Consider the following 15,716-nt stretch of genomic DNA (forward strand, 5'->3'; position numbering starts at 1 on the left):
GACCAAGTTAGCTTGAAGTGAAAAATGAAATCAGGTCTCATTTCACTTGCTGGACCACATGAATACATATATATAATTTTATACATAAGAAAATATGAAACCATTTTTCAAAGTGATTGTTCCATCTTGCATTCGCTCCAGTCATACTGGAGTGACCCAAATTCTATACTTGTTTACTTGCATAGCCATTCTATGCAGTGAGCAGTAATATCTCATTTTAGTTTAACTTTATTTCATTAATTATTGATGATGTTAAATATATTTTATTGCGATCCAATCAGTGGGAAATGTCTAATAAAATCATTGGTCATCCCTTTTTATAGAATAAGTTGGAATGATTGTTTTCCTATTTATTATTATTTTTTATGGGTTTTCAGGTATTCCACTTGCACGTTCTTTAACAATAAGCATTTTGTAAACGCTTGTTCCAAGTTTATGGCTTGACTTTTCACTCTCTAAATTCCTTTTTCTGAAATCCTTAGTTCTGGGTAGTAGAGGTGTGAAATAGCAGTATTGGCAAATATATACAAATTAACATACCTTATACCTTAATAAATAAATACATTTAAAAATGAACGTTTTAAATTAACTGTAGGGCTGGAGCGATAGCACAGCGGGTAGGGCATTTGCCTTGCATGTGGCCCACCCGGGTTTGATTTTTCCGCCCCTCTTGGAGAGCCCAGCAAGTTACCGAGAGTATCTCACCCTACCTGTGACGTATTAGATATGCCAAACACAGTAACAAGTCTCACAATGTTACTGGCCCTGCTCGAGCAAATCGATGAACAACAGGTGGGCAGTGACAGTGATAGTTTTTATATCATTTTGGTTACAAAAAAATGAATGCAGTGGGACCCTGCAAGCCCATCCCCAAAGTGTTTTCTAATGGTGCCATCTTAAATAACTGTAGCACAGTATCACAAACAGAATATGGACATTGATACAATCCAACTATCTTATTCAATATTCAGCTCTCACCCATTTTATAGGCCCTTTGTATGTGTTGTTCTGTTGTAATTCTACCAGACGCATAAATTTCTGTTGCTATTACCACAGTCAAGATACAGAACAGGACATAACAAAGGTCCTTTTAAAACCACAGTCTCCTCTATATTTCGCTGTCTCCATAGCCCCTGGCAACCATGAACCTGCTCTCTATATCTGTAATTTTCTCATTTTAAGAATGTCATATAAACAGAATCATACTGTATTTAACTATTGAACTGGACTTCTTTAACTCAACATAGTTCTCTAGAAATATGTGTAAAATGTTTCATGTATCAGTAGTTATTTCATTTTTATTGCTGAGTAGTAGTCTTTTTTGGGGGGGGAGGGGCAGGTGAGTTCATTGGTTGAAGGAAATCTGGGTTATTTCCAGAACTATTGTGAATAAAACTGCTATGAATTCTCATTTACAGGTTTTTGTGCAAACTTAATTTTTCAATTTCTTCGAGATCAATGCCCATGAATGTAACTGCTGGATCTTAAAATAGTTGCATCTTTGGTTTTGTAAGAAATGGCCAAATTTTTTTGCAGAGAGAATGTTCATGATTCACATTAGACAGTCACACAAGCAAATGTAACACTGATATATCTTTTCTGTATTCTTATCAGCATCTGATTTTTTACAATATTTTATTTTAGTCATTCTGAGAGATGTGTACTGATATCATTATGGTTTTAATATGTATTTATTTTGTGAATAATATTGTCGAACATTTTTCATGAGGTAAGTCTCCTTTTAGGATTCCATACTGTTTATTCACATTTACTTTCCAGTTTTACTAAGATATAAATAACGTCTTATGCCTCCACGCCTGGCTGTCCTCACCGGGGCCCCTTGGAGAAGGGTGGGTTGAGTTTCCCTCCCTATCCTGAGCAGAGCCCCGGCAGCTGAAGATCTCCAGTTCCAGTCACACCATGCTTAAGACCACTCTCCACATGTTCGGACGAGCCTCACTCATGAAGGAACCGGCAGAGGAACCCAGGTGTGCGGGACCCGGGGCGTAGATCTCCAAGCCTGCTTGGATTGGGACTGGGGCCTCCTCCACCCAGATCCTCCATCTTCCAGTATGTAGGCATTACACCCACCAACTGCCCGTGGCACCATGTAAATCCATCAATGGTCAAGATCCAGACTATAAAACCCTGCTCCTGGAAGTGACATCTTATTATCTAGTTCTTACTTTGGAGAACCTGGCAGGCTACCAGAAGTATCCTGCCCACATGGCAGAGTCTGGCAAACTCCCCGTGGCGAATTCATTATGCCAAAAACCAGTAACAGTGATGGGTCTCATTCATTGAAAGACCCTGAAAGAGCCTCGAATGTGGCACTTTTTAAAGTCTCAGGGCTAGGACGAAGGAGACGTTACTGGGGCCTGCTTGAGGATGACAACAGGATGACAGTGATATAGTGAACATATGGCATTGTGTATGCTTAAGGAGTCAAGAATATATTGCATAATTGTTAACTAAAGTTAGCAATCAACTTTAGACCTCTAGGATTCATTTCTCCTATAACTGGAAGCTATAACTGGAACCCGTTGGCTAATATCTCTCCACTTTGCCCAGCCTTCCCAAACACTACAACCACCATTCTTCTTGGGTTGGATTTTCTGAGTTCCACAAATAAAGTGAGATAATATGGAATTTGCCTTTCTCTCACCTATTTCACTTAACGCAACACCCTCCAGTTTCATATACATTGTACATTTTAAGGACACTTTCTGTGTGTGTGTGGGGGGTGTACTGCTACAAAGGATGTGGCTGCGTAAATACCTCTTTAGCATTGTTTCTACCCATCCTTTCAATGTACAGGCAGGAATGGAACTGCAATGCAGTTTTATTCATCGGTTGTATCAAGTTACGTTCCCATGAGAACAGAGCGCAAAAGACCACCCTTCCTTGATATGACTGATGCCTAAGAAGCAGCAACCCACCCCCTCCCCACTCGCCCTTCCTTCAGTCTTGGCATTTTGCAAAATAAACTTATATAAGATAGTGCAAGTTTGGCTTTCCTTGGTGACAGTGGCCATAGCTAAGTTATTTGGCATGTTTGACTTTCAACAATAACAACAACAAAATGGTTTTGGTGTGGGGTTTGGTTTTATTTCGTAAAAAATGTATACAATGTCAAATTTCACATTTTATATAATAGTATCTGGCTACTAGTATTTTACAGGAACCATAGTTCTTGGTGACTACACACACACACACACACACACATATATATATATATACATATATTTTTGTTACTTTTTTGTAAACTAAGTGCCGTTTCAACGTTACAATCATTTTTAGAGTTATTGTAATCAATGTGAATATCACGTTTTTCAAGTCTGAGCCTACAGTGTTTGCTTTGTGAACCTATGTGTAATGTATATAATCTGTATAGTTCTATTGTACTGAAATTTTAGCTTGTTTGATAATAAGGAAAGTATGTATTGAGTATCTTTTTGCTAGTCTGGTGTTTAATCTTTTTAAAAAAAGGTTGAAACTTTTTTTGAAAAAAAAAAACTTATATAAGACAGCTAAACCCCATGTCTACTCCGACCACAAATTGTAATTTTTAAATGAAAATCCATCTCCTTCATTATACCCGAACTTGTGTCAGAAGCGCTTTTGCACAATTCGAGATTCCCAGTCAAGTAGACTGCTCGTTACAATGCTAACACGCGGCTTTCTTCAAGAAATGAGTAACAACAAACAGAATGATTTCAGTGCCAGAGAGAGGTGTTGACGCAAAGAAAGAATGCTCTGAGGAATAGGGCAGTAACGGCGGCCGCCAGCCCATTAACAATGCTCCAGCTCCAACTCTGGAAGCACGCCCAGAGCCAGCGCTTGGACTGGCGCCTGCGCAGCTCTCACTCGGCCCCGCCCCCTCCGGCCTAGTCCCGCCTCCCGGACCCGCCCTTCGGACCGCTCCGCCGGAGGGCAACCAATTAGGACCGCTTGTACAGGCGCCTGCGCAGGGCTCTCGCTCGACCCCGCCTCCGTCCGGCCTAGCCCCGCCTCTCGGGCCCGCCCTTGGGGCCGCGCCACCCGATGACAACCAATCAGGAAGGGGAGGCGGGGCCCGTGCCGCGGTGCTCTCTGGGTAGTGTCCGTAGTTACTGTTGCTAAGGCTGTCAGTCGCCGCCAGTGGTGGTGCAAGGTTGGGAAGCCTGCACGCTGGAGAGGTGAAGAGTCGCGGTGAGGCGATGGTGAAGCAGACAATCCAGATTTTCGCGAGGGTGAAGCCTTCTGTCCGGAAGCATCCACAAGGGGTATGGGTTGGAACAGCTAGACCTCCAGGGCGGGCCGGGGGGGAGGCGGGCCTGGCGCACGGGCTGCTGCCCCACCCGCGGGTGCCGACACACCTGCCGACTCACCGGCCCGGGAGGCGCCGCTCTCCCACCCAGCACGCCCCGCGGAGCAGCAGACTCGTGTCGGGGTAGGGCGGGCTCACTCCCGCAGGTGTGCGTGCCCGTGCGCACGCAGACTGCTCTTTCACCGCCCTTTTGAAACCTTTCTTGGTTCTGCACGCGCGGGTACACTCACACTTGTTTGCACTCTTAGCGAAAACTTGCAAGAAAGTGATTAGAACTCTGAGCATCTGATACAGATATTAGATAAATACCCCTAAAGCATTTCGCTGCTACTTAGCACACAGGATCCGCTTATGAATGTGACCAGCTGCATGGTTATTTTTCAGCATACCATGAATTTTAACATCCATTCATTGCAAATCTGGATAGATACACATAATGCTTCCTGAAACGAGGTATACACATTGGCAAGTTATTCAGAAGCATGAGCTGAGCGACTCCTGCGTGTTGTCCTGGCATGCTAAGATCAGAAGAGCACGCAGAGGTGAAGGCTTTACCTTTGTTCTGAGCAGAGGGATTCTTTGAATAATACTGCTGCTGCTGCTGCTGCTCCTTCTCCTTCTCCTCCTCCTCCTCTTCTTCCACCTCCTCCTCCTCCTCCTCCTCTTCCTCCTCCTCCTCCTTATCCTCTTCCCCCCCAACCCCCCCCCCCCCCCCCCAGAGATGCACAGGGTTTACTCCTGACTCTGCACTCAGGAATGACTCCTGGCGGTGCTCAGGGGACCATATGGGATGCTGAGAATTGAACCCAGGTTGGCTGCGTGCAAGGCAAACGCCCTACCCGCTGTGCTATCACTCCAGTCCCTGAATGCTTCTTAAATGTTTCAGAACTTTCGCCTTTCCTGTGTAGGAAGGAGCATAGCATTCTTAGCACTTGGGTGCCAGAATTGGTGGCATTTTCTTCATTTTATAGGTGAGGAAACAGAGACTTCAGTTAAATGATGTGACCAAACCTCCCCCACCTAATACGTGGCATAACCCTGATATTAATTTTTTTAAATGATAATGCTCTCTGCTCTTCAGAAAGGCCTGTTTTTTTTGTTTGCACAAAGTGAGGATTTAGACATGGGCAATCTGACAGCATTTTTGAGTCTGAACTGTTGGATATGTTGTTAATATTTTTATCTCTGTTCATTTTTTACATTTTTTATAAGCATGGGTGTAGTATCTGGTGACTTTGTAATTTAGCATCTTCTTCATGTAGCTTATGTATTTAAAACAAGGAGAATATAATATCTGTCATCATCATCAGTCTTTTTATTCATGGAGTATTGGGAAGAATACTGAATTCCTGAGTTTATTTTTTTAAATTTAAGAAATAAAGTCATGTAGAATTGAACAGTGGTGCTGACCCACGTTGCTCATATTCTGTTCACCTTAAAGAAAGGTGATGCTGGGAATCACATCAAATTGAAGTCCTAACTGATGCAATAGTTGTGCTCTAGTCATGTAGTCACATCCCCAAGTCTCCAAACACTCTGTAAAGTGCTTCATAAATGGACAGGGGAGTGATCTTGAATGTCTCGAGCCCCTCATTTTGTTTGTATTAATCCCAAATTTGAGCCCCAGTTTTAATCCCCAGTGCTGAATGACTCTTCGATCGCCTCTGGAGAAGTGGCCCTTTACCCCATTATTGAGCCTGGAGTAACCCCAGAGCACTCCTGGATATGCCCTTCCAAACAAAGCAAGTCAAAAAAATGAATCAGATATCAAGTGGTTTCTTAGCCCAGATTAATTGAACATGTTAGATTTCTCTTCATAGATTTAGCAAGTGTTTGGATGTAGTAAAGTGAGGATGACTGAGGTAGGCTTGGATGAGGGTATTGATGGAGAATTTTGAATATAATATTGAAGTTTCTCCATTCATAAAATGCATTGCATAACTATTTCATTATACTCCTTCTTTGATTTATTCTGAGAAACAATGGGGTAGATTGTTTGTTACTCCAGAACGTATTTTTCAACGTCTTACTGGATTTTCTCAATTTTTTCCCAAGCTTCAGCACTATACTACATGCACAAACAGAAAGAGATAAGATGAAGGAATTTTGAGTTCGTTCCCTGTTCTTATTTAGAAATCCTACTGTTAGGATTTTTTTCAGTTTTTTTCCAGAAGGCTGCATGGTTGTTTCACTGACTGAAAATGGTGCTTATAGTATAAAATCAAGAGTGATGCACAGGAATATTTCTTTCCCTCTCTTCATTTTGTGGCTCCATTGCTTCATTAATCTAATTCCTTAAGTCACTAAAACTAACTGATAACATTTTTGTCCATTAATAAATTAGGAGGTACAAAAGATGAATCTTGAGGCTAATTTAAATTGTGTCACTTTTCACTTGTATGGTGCTCTGCACATTTCTGAACATTTTCAGATTTATTCTTGCATTAACTCTGGCTATCTTCCAGTCTAAAACACAAAACATATATAAAATAATAAATGTTTCTTATTTTGGCTTTTACCTTTACCTTTATTTTGTTTTTTGGGACACACTCAGCAGTGATGCTCAGGGGTTACTCCTGGCTTTGCATTCAGCAATTACTCCTGACAGTGCTTGGAGGACCATATGGTATGCCAGAGATCTAACCTGGGCCAGCCACATGCAAGGCAAGCACCCTACCCACTGTATTATTTCTCCAACCCCCTATGACTAAAGATTGAAAGTCAATTTTTTAGACTGAATGAATTCTATTGTTTTAAGGGACTTTTCTTATTACCTCAGATAATAGCTTTATGAGAATGGCGGCAGGTCACTGTCCTCCCCTATTCCTTGGTTCTTTCTCATAGGCACTAATGCATCACAGATGCAGAAAATTGTGTGGCAGCCTCATTTTTATTTGCTTCCTAGCTCAGGCCCTCATTAGCTCACCTGTCTAGCCATTAACTTTTTAAAATATGTCCCACAGGACATAATTTATTTATTTATTCATTTATTTTTTATTTGTGACCACCCCCGGTGGTGCTCAAGTCTTATTTTTGGCACTGTATTCTTGATTTGGAGTGATTCTTGGTAGTGCTCAAAAGATCATATGCAGTGCTGGGGGTTTAAATCGGGCGATGCAAGGCAAGCACCTGTACTAACTCTCCAATCCCGTAGTTTTTATTTTATTATTATTTGAGGTGGGCTGGAGCAACAGCACAGCGGGTAGGGCATTTGCCTTGCAAGCGGGTAGGCCATGTTGCCTTTCAACATGGCCCACCCGAGTTCAACTCCTCCACCCCTCTTGCAGAGCCCTGCAAGCTACCGAGAGTATCTCGCCCGCACAGCAGAGCCTGGCAAGCTACCCATGATGTATCCGATATGCCAAACACAGTAACAATTGTCACAATGGAGATGTTACTGGGCCCGCTCAAGCAAATCAAGGAACAACGGGAGGACAGTGACAGTGACAGATTATTTTAGGTTACAATTTGTAAATGTCTCCTGAGAAAACCTTGCCAGAAAACTCTAAACCTGTTGTTTTTACTTTCCGTAATTTTATTTTACTAAATGGTTGTTGGCTGCGTGCAAGGCAAATGCCCTACCGCTGTGCTATCACTCCAGTCCCATAGATAGCACAGCGGTAGGGCGATTGCCTTGTGCACAGCCAGCCTGGCCAAGCCAGGTTCGATTCCTCTGCCCCTCTCAGAGAGCCTGGCAAGCTACTGAGAGTATTCAGTATGCCAAACACAGTAACAAGAAGTCTCACAATGGAGACGTTACTGGGCCCGCTCGTGCAAATCGATGAACAACGGGAGGACAGTGTTTGTTTGGACAGTAAAGTTCCTGAATAAATATTTTAAATGAGAGGTTTCAGTTAAAATGTACTCAGGAAAATTATTCAGACTTTCCAGAGATTTAGGTAGGCTTTTACTTATTTAAGGATTTGGTTTTTCCCCCCCAGAATTAAGCTTCTAAATAGTCTAATGTAGGAAGTATTGCCCAATAGAAATAATTTTATTTCCTGGTGAGAGACAAGAAGTCTCTTTTAAAAAACCCTCTTAATCTACTGACTAATACTTTTTATATGGAGTATTACAAAATGCTTCCATTTCTGTGACATCAGCTAGTCCGCATAGAAATCTTATGAGAAGAGTTCTGTTTTTCTCATTTTATTTGTGAAGAACTGAGAATCTAAGTGGTGGATTGTTACACAGCTGGGATATTGAGCTCAGTGTTGGATTCAGGTCTTGAACACCAAAGTTTACACTTTTCTTTATTCCACATGACCTCTTTATAGGCTTGACTCTTGATTTCCCTTGCCCATAAATATAGCAGTAGGTAAGAAAGAAGAAGAATTCACGGTTGTAAAGGGGTCGGTTAAAACTTTCCATTTCCGTATCAGTTTAGAGAGTTTTACTGATTTCTCCCAGGTCATTTGCTAGTTAGTGGCTAAACTGGGAGGAGAACCTTGAAAATGGCATCAAAGGCATGAATTACATGTGTCTTTTGAAACCACATGTCTTTTATCTTGGACATGTCTTTTAGCTTAGACGTGTCTTATGGAAACTTGGGCTTCTTTGAACATAACTTGAATTAGAGCATTGTTGCAATCTCTCTAAGAAGTCTCAGACAAGTCCTTTGATCTCTGTGTCTAGCATTTTGTAAATGCTCAGTAATGCTTGTTGGTTGCTGCAAAATGTTGATTTCTGGTACATAATTCCAAAGAAATGCTTAGATAAAATTTTTTCTTTCAGGGCTATTAGTTTCTCAACAACAAAGACACATAAATGTTCAAATTTATACATTAGATCATTCAAAGATAATCTGTGCTTTGAGAGAGCATTGACTTAGGTTTTACCTCTTGTTCAGTTCCATTTATTTGTTTGGGTATGCACACAGTTCAAAGAGGAAAATTATCCAAATTATACTCAGCTATGACTTTTTATCTTAAAAGTACAATTTCATACCATTGTAATGCACATCATAATAGCCTGGTTTTAGTTTAAGCTGCAGTTGTATCATTTTGTATTCATTTGTGGTCACCCTTTACAGATTTATTCCATAGATGAAGATGAAAAATTAGCATCTAGTTTGGAAATTATCTTACCTCGTGATTTGGCAGATGGATTTGTGAATAATAAGCGAGAGAGCTACAGATTTAAGTAAGTTTATCTGTCTTTTTCTTTATGTGTGTATGTTTTGCTGTGAAACTAGCATTAAATGAAACCAGCATATTGCATTTATACCTTCTATGATGTCGTTAGCATAATTTCTTATAAACCATGCAATGTAGTTCTCTGTATTATCTAATAGATTTATACTTGTTGAACTTTTATTTTACAATAGTGCACAAAGTTGCAGAGAGGTATGTATTTTTTGAATTTTGTTAAAGCATTATGATTTACAAAGTTATTCATGGTTGAGGTTTTGACATACAGTGTTCAAATACTGATCCCACCACCAGTGTCAACTTCCCTCTACTACTGTTCCCTGGTTTCCTCCCATTACACCTCATACCACTCCCCTTCCCCAGCTCTACACACTACACACACACACACACACACACACACACACACACACACACACACAGAGCCTGCCATATTGACAGGAACCTTTTAAATTGACCCCGCACCCTTTTGCATATTATCTGTCTCTTCTCTCCCACCCCCTCCACTTGATTTCTTTCTTTCTCCTATCCCCCTTTAAATCATTGCATTTCCTCATCCAGTTTTTCTAACATATAAGTGTTTTACCCTGTATTTATCCTTTCATTCTGTGTTTATCTTTTCATTCATATCCTTATCATTCTGGCTTACTTCATTTAACATGATATCTTTCCAGTTCCATCCATGTTCCAGCCAATTACATGATTCCATCATTCCCTATGTATTGTGTCGTATTCCATTTGTACACAAACCACATCTTCATGATCTACTTATCTGTCATTGAACTTCTAGGTTGATTCTATGCCTTAGCTATTGTCCTGAGTGCTGCAATGAAGAATGGTATGCCTATGTCATTTTGAATGAATTTTCTCTGTCATGGAGATAATACCCAAAAATGGAATTGCTAGGTCATATGGAATTTCAATTCTGAGTTTTCTGAGAATCCTTCATGCTGTTTTCCTTAGGGTTGGACTATGAAACATTCCCATCAGCACATCCCTGACAATACAGAATTTTAGCTATTTTTCACTGCCTTTTTTTTTATCCAGTTCTTCCCTCCTTGACCCACTATGGCTTATAGAGGTTCAGTGTATGACTAAGCTTTATTAAAGACAATAGTTTCTGATAAAATTTAAGTATTATATAAGTGACCCTTCTGTTTAACATAAAAACATATACAATTGAATGAAAAAGTAAAAATTAATAATAAAATAACTATAAAGTAATAACAAAATGTCAAAATCTAAAACTAAAGAATAAAGATAGTATAAAATAACCATAATCAACAACATTTGAGGCTAATAGAGATCAGGACCAAATGAATCTGTTTAGTATTTTTCTCCTGAATCATAAATAAACCATAAACCATAAATATATGTGTATGAGAAATAACACATGCATCATACATATGTATGATAATAGTACATACAAATTTAAGTAATTTATCTGTCTCCCTCATTTCTGTTTTGCTGTAAAACTAGCATTAAATGAAACTAGCATATTGCACTAATACCCTCTGCTATCGTAAGTACACTTTCTTATGGAGCATGCAATGTAGCCTCTGTCTTATTTTATCCAGTATATATATATATATGTATATACATATATATACATATATATACACATAGGAGCTACTATATAATAGACCATATATCAGAAGTTAATTTTAGTCACATGCCACATGCAGCTCCTAAGCATTTAAAATGTATGCCAATGTACTAATAGTTATAGATGTAGTTGCATAAAAATAAAATATAGTAAATATCTCAAGAATGTTTTCATATTGACTATTAAATGTTAAAAATGTTAAAATTTGGGATATAGTAGGTTAAATAGATTACATAAATATGTTTATTGACTAAATCATACTTCTCTGGAACATCGATAAATAGTATGGTTCAGGAGAAAAATGCTACACAGATACCTTTGGTCTTAATCTCTATTAGCATCAAATGTTGTTAATTATGGCTATTTCATACTATCTTAATTCTCCAGTTTTAGATGACATTTTATGTAATTCTTTTTAAATTTTGGAGGAGTTGAAGCCCATTTTAACCCACATTGATTGCTGGCTCAAGCTGTCGTGAAAGATTCCTGGGTTTTGTTGGACGCACCCTAATTGCTCTCTTAACTTTCTCTGGTGACTGGTTTACATTGGCTCTGTTTGAAAACTATTCCTGCCCTTTCCCTTTGGATAAAATTTTCCCAGATTTATTTTTTATGACTTTCCTCCTCTTTCTTCATCCCACCAAGGTTTATGTTTCTTTTTCCTTACACTCTGCCTTTGTACATGTATCATTAATATATGTATTCTCTCATCCACTTCTCATTATTTTACATATATAAACAGAATTTCAAGCACATGATTACAGAGTGAGGTGGCCCTTACCTTGTCTTTTTGGTTTCCTGCTGCTTGCCTTGTCCTTCCTAACATACTTTCTCTGTAGGGACTTTCTCCCATAAGTGTGCTTTAGTGTCTCTGATTCATGAGAGCTGTTTTATTGTCAAGCAATTTACCATATCTTTAGTGTCCTTACCATATCTTTATTGCATTGCATTGTATTCAGTCCTTTGCATTGTATAGACACATACGTATACCTAAACTTATGCTTGTTGACAAAGTAATACTGGCTTACTTTTTTATTATTTCAAAACTGTTGAAGAGGAAGCACAGTGAGTGAGGAACTGTTCCCAGTGCAGTGTTTGGCGACTGTCCTTATTGACGGACCCTGAATCCAAGGCTCCTTCCCATGCAGCATGCTCTCTAGTCCTTTGAGCCATCACGCTGTCCTGACTTACTTGTTTTCTAAGGGATACATCTGGGTGGTGTTCTGGTCCAGTCATGGCCTAGTAATGTCTCAGGATTGAACTTAGGGCTTCATATGCACTCTACTACTTGGGCCTCATCCATAGTACTGTATGATTATTTTTAAATCGTTTAATCACTCTCCTAAACCTCTGGATTCGAAATCACTGGATTTTTTATTTTATATAAAGAAAACAGTAAAGTATTTAACTTATTAAATATTTAAACATTTTAAAGGTCATTTTCTTCCAAGAAAACTTATTAAATCAATATTTATTGACCATGACTCTATGCTGTTTCTGTAAAATACCACCACAGGGAATGTAGTAATCAAACTCCTGCTCTTGAGGTGCTTCCATTTTGGCGGGAGGAAATGGGAAAGCGAATAAGCAAGTAAAACACCTATTAGAAAGGGCTGATCCAGGAGGAATGTAAGGCAGGGCAGGATAGTGATGGGTACTGGCTGGGATGAGGGCCCACACGGGGAGAGATGTCTACAGTGTCTCACAGAGACGCCTGGGAAGGCACTGTGGCAAAGTGACAGTCGAGCAAAGGCCTGAGGAGGTGAGGAAGCCAGGCATTCAGGTGAGGGAGGGCGATTTCAGGCCTCTGAAGCAGAGTGAAGTCCCTGAGATGGGGCCTGGGGAGGTGTCTGGCATGTTGAGGAAAAGGGAAAGATCTGTGTGATTGGAGACGAGTCAGCAACGTTGCAAGGAGAGATTGGTCAATGGGGTCACAGAGGGACAAGGTCACATGGGACCTTAAAAATCACTCTAAGGATTTGGGGGGAGTAAGTTAAAGCTTACTCAGATGTGATTTGGGAGGTAAGAGAGGGTTTTGAACAAATGATCAAAATAATCTCATTTATGTTTTGTGAGATAATTCTTGCTGACATGTGGAAAATAGTCTGTTAGGAGGCAGGGGAAACCAGGCTACTTTTGCAAGGGAGAACAGGCAGGAAATTATGGAATCTTGAGAGAGGAGAGTAATAAGTGGAAATATTGAGAACTAATTGGATTTTGGCTATTTTAAAGGGCAAAGCTGACAGACTTTGCTGATGGATTGGTTAGCATAATGGAAAGAGGAATCAAGGATTCCCTCAAGGCTTTGGGCAGAGTACTTAGAAGGATGGAGCTGTCATTTAGTGGCCAACAGGAGACCAGGAAGAAGGTGGAAAGAGGTCAGTGGGTGCTAAGTTTGAAGTGGACTTTAGAAAAAGCCTGTACAATTTTTCAATGAACCATCAGGAAACCTCAAGTTATGTATTGACTAGGTCCAGGACTGTGAATAAATTGCTTTATCTCCTTGTGAACTTCATCAGTCAAAGATTTAGATTGAACTTGTTTAACATAATTTTTCTAAGAGTTTATGAAAGACAAAGCACCTAAGGATTTTTAGAAGATAGTGGTTACAACATTGCCTTTACTGATTACTATGTAACTGTATTAAGTAGCACTGTAGCACTGTCCTCCCGATGTTCATCTATTTGCTCTAGTGGGCACCAGTATTATCTCCATTGTGAGACTTGTTACTGTTTTTGGCATATCAAATACGCCTCAGGGAGCTTTCCAGGCCCAACCGTGTGGGCAGGATATTCTCAGCAGCTTGCTGGGCTCTCTGAGAAGGATGGAGGAATTGAACCCGGATGGGTAGAGTGCAAGGCAAACGCATTACCACTGTGCTTTTGCTCCAGCCCAGTATTAAATAATATAAAATATTTGGGGATTATGATATTTGAAGTTTAATGCCTCTTATAGACATTGAAATTACTGCCATCTCTTTGTTATAAATGGTGGTAGATGTAATTTCTATTATTTAAGGAAATGGGGATAGAAATGTCTAATTGATTGAGTTAGCTCTTCCTCAGTAAAAGCAATAAATCAGACTTATGACTGTCATCATCCTCCAAAAATCTACTTCTATGACTGTGTTCAAACACAGTTTGCAGTGCTCTGGAGCGATTTCACCAGCCACATCCCTGTGTTATCTTAGTACTCAGATCTGAAGTTGCTAAACCCTGCTGGGGGTCTGGATCTTGGTCTAAGTCACTTGGTATGTGTCGCTCTCTGGCCAGTGGAGTGAGGCAGCAGTCACAGTGCCTCTCCATTTCTTTTTACTCCACTTTTGCTTTTTCCAAAAGGCTGGTTGATCTTTTAGGGGTCTTTAAAATAAATAATAATTTTAAAATGAACTTAATTCCCTTTCACTTCATAATTTCAATTCAGCTGAAAAATATCCTTTAAGCGCTTTAGAAAGTAAAATCAACATTTCTTTTCATACATTTTCTGCTTTAATTGAACATGTACACAATTCACTTGCATGGGCTGACGCATAGGCCAAAAGTCCCCTTGCTGCCCTGAAATCTGCTTAGATGTTTGTTCTTCTGAAGAACATGTTTGTTCTGAAGGTTTTCATTTAGCTGCTCCTCACCCCAACTTTCATTTTGACAACTTCTAAATAGGAGAAAAGGTGGTGAAAATAACGCAATAGTCTCTTTTCAGCCCTTTGTGGGAGTCACCTTTTGTTTACATAGTTCACAGTTCTATATCAGTTTTGCTTATGCTTACTTTCTCTAGCCATGATAGATTTTTGGAGAAGTTTTAGGCTCCTATTGGTGGTGCTTGGGGACTACTGCTGTTTCTTCAGTGCTTGGTGATTGCTGCCAGCAGCGTTTGGGGGACTATGTGCTGCCCTGGATAGCAATGGGACCCAGATCTCCCCCGTGCAAAACTTCTGTTCCAGCCATTTGAGTTATCTCTCCACCTCTTTTGTGATGCTTCCCTGGGGTCCTCTCGCTCGTGCTGGTAGCTGCTTACAACACTGCACCAGAATAGGTTTTATATCCCCAGCCCAGGTATTCCATTGGGATGTTGTGTTAAGCTAAATCTGGGTGCCTTTGCAAGAAGAATGAAATTCACACTATTCCTTCTTCCCATTCATTAATCTTGCCAATCGATAAAGACTTGTCTTTGCAGGATAGGTCTGTCTTAATTCACTTTTTGACTTTTGGCTCATGGTCAACAAAATGAAAACAAAACCATTCTGAGCACTGACTGATACTAAAGATACAGTACATAATTAATGGAAAACAAACCAGTTCAAAAATCCCAACACTGAGTTCAGTGAGCATGCATTTCACAGCTGCGTTCTTTTCTTTACAGGTCAGACATCAGAAGTTCATTGGCTATTTACATCCTGTTCTTGGATGTAAATATCTTATCTAGATCTGAATGTGGTGCCAATTACAGACACTGTCCCTCTTGAGAGCTTGAGAAAAAAAAACTCAGTTTATGATTTGGTTCAAAGCTGCTGCAGTGTTTCAGAGGGGTTTATTGTGCAGATCCTGTCTGAGCACTGCTGATCACCCACCATTTGAATACAGGGCCACAACAGTGGAGTTTGGTTGGGATACAGGGCAAACAATGTGTTGACTTAGGTAAACTCGGCGATATATTT

General features: G+C 40.0%; 1 protein-coding gene across 1 annotated transcript in view; it reads left to right on the forward strand.

Annotated features, from left to right (window-relative positions):
• Nucleotides 1-4,160: 4,160 nt before the first annotated feature.
• Nucleotides 4,161-15,716, forward strand: part of KIF6 (kinesin family member 6) — a 672,206-nt gene continuing 660,650 nt past the window's right edge. The window contains exons 1-2 of the mRNA XM_056137333.1: nucleotides 4,161-4,265; nucleotides 9,342-9,451. Coding sequence (XP_055993308.1) covers nucleotides 4,200-4,265; nucleotides 9,342-9,451 — 176 coding nt within the window. The 5' untranslated portion in view covers nucleotides 4,161-4,199. The remainder of the gene's footprint in view (nucleotides 4,266-9,341; nucleotides 9,452-15,716) is intronic.

Source organism: Sorex fumeus, unplaced genomic scaffold (genome assembly GCF_029834395.1).
Source record: "Sorex fumeus unplaced genomic scaffold, SorFum_2.1 ptg000123l, whole genome shotgun sequence".
Taxonomy (NCBI): Eukaryota; Metazoa; Chordata; class Mammalia; order Eulipotyphla; family Soricidae; genus Sorex; species Sorex fumeus.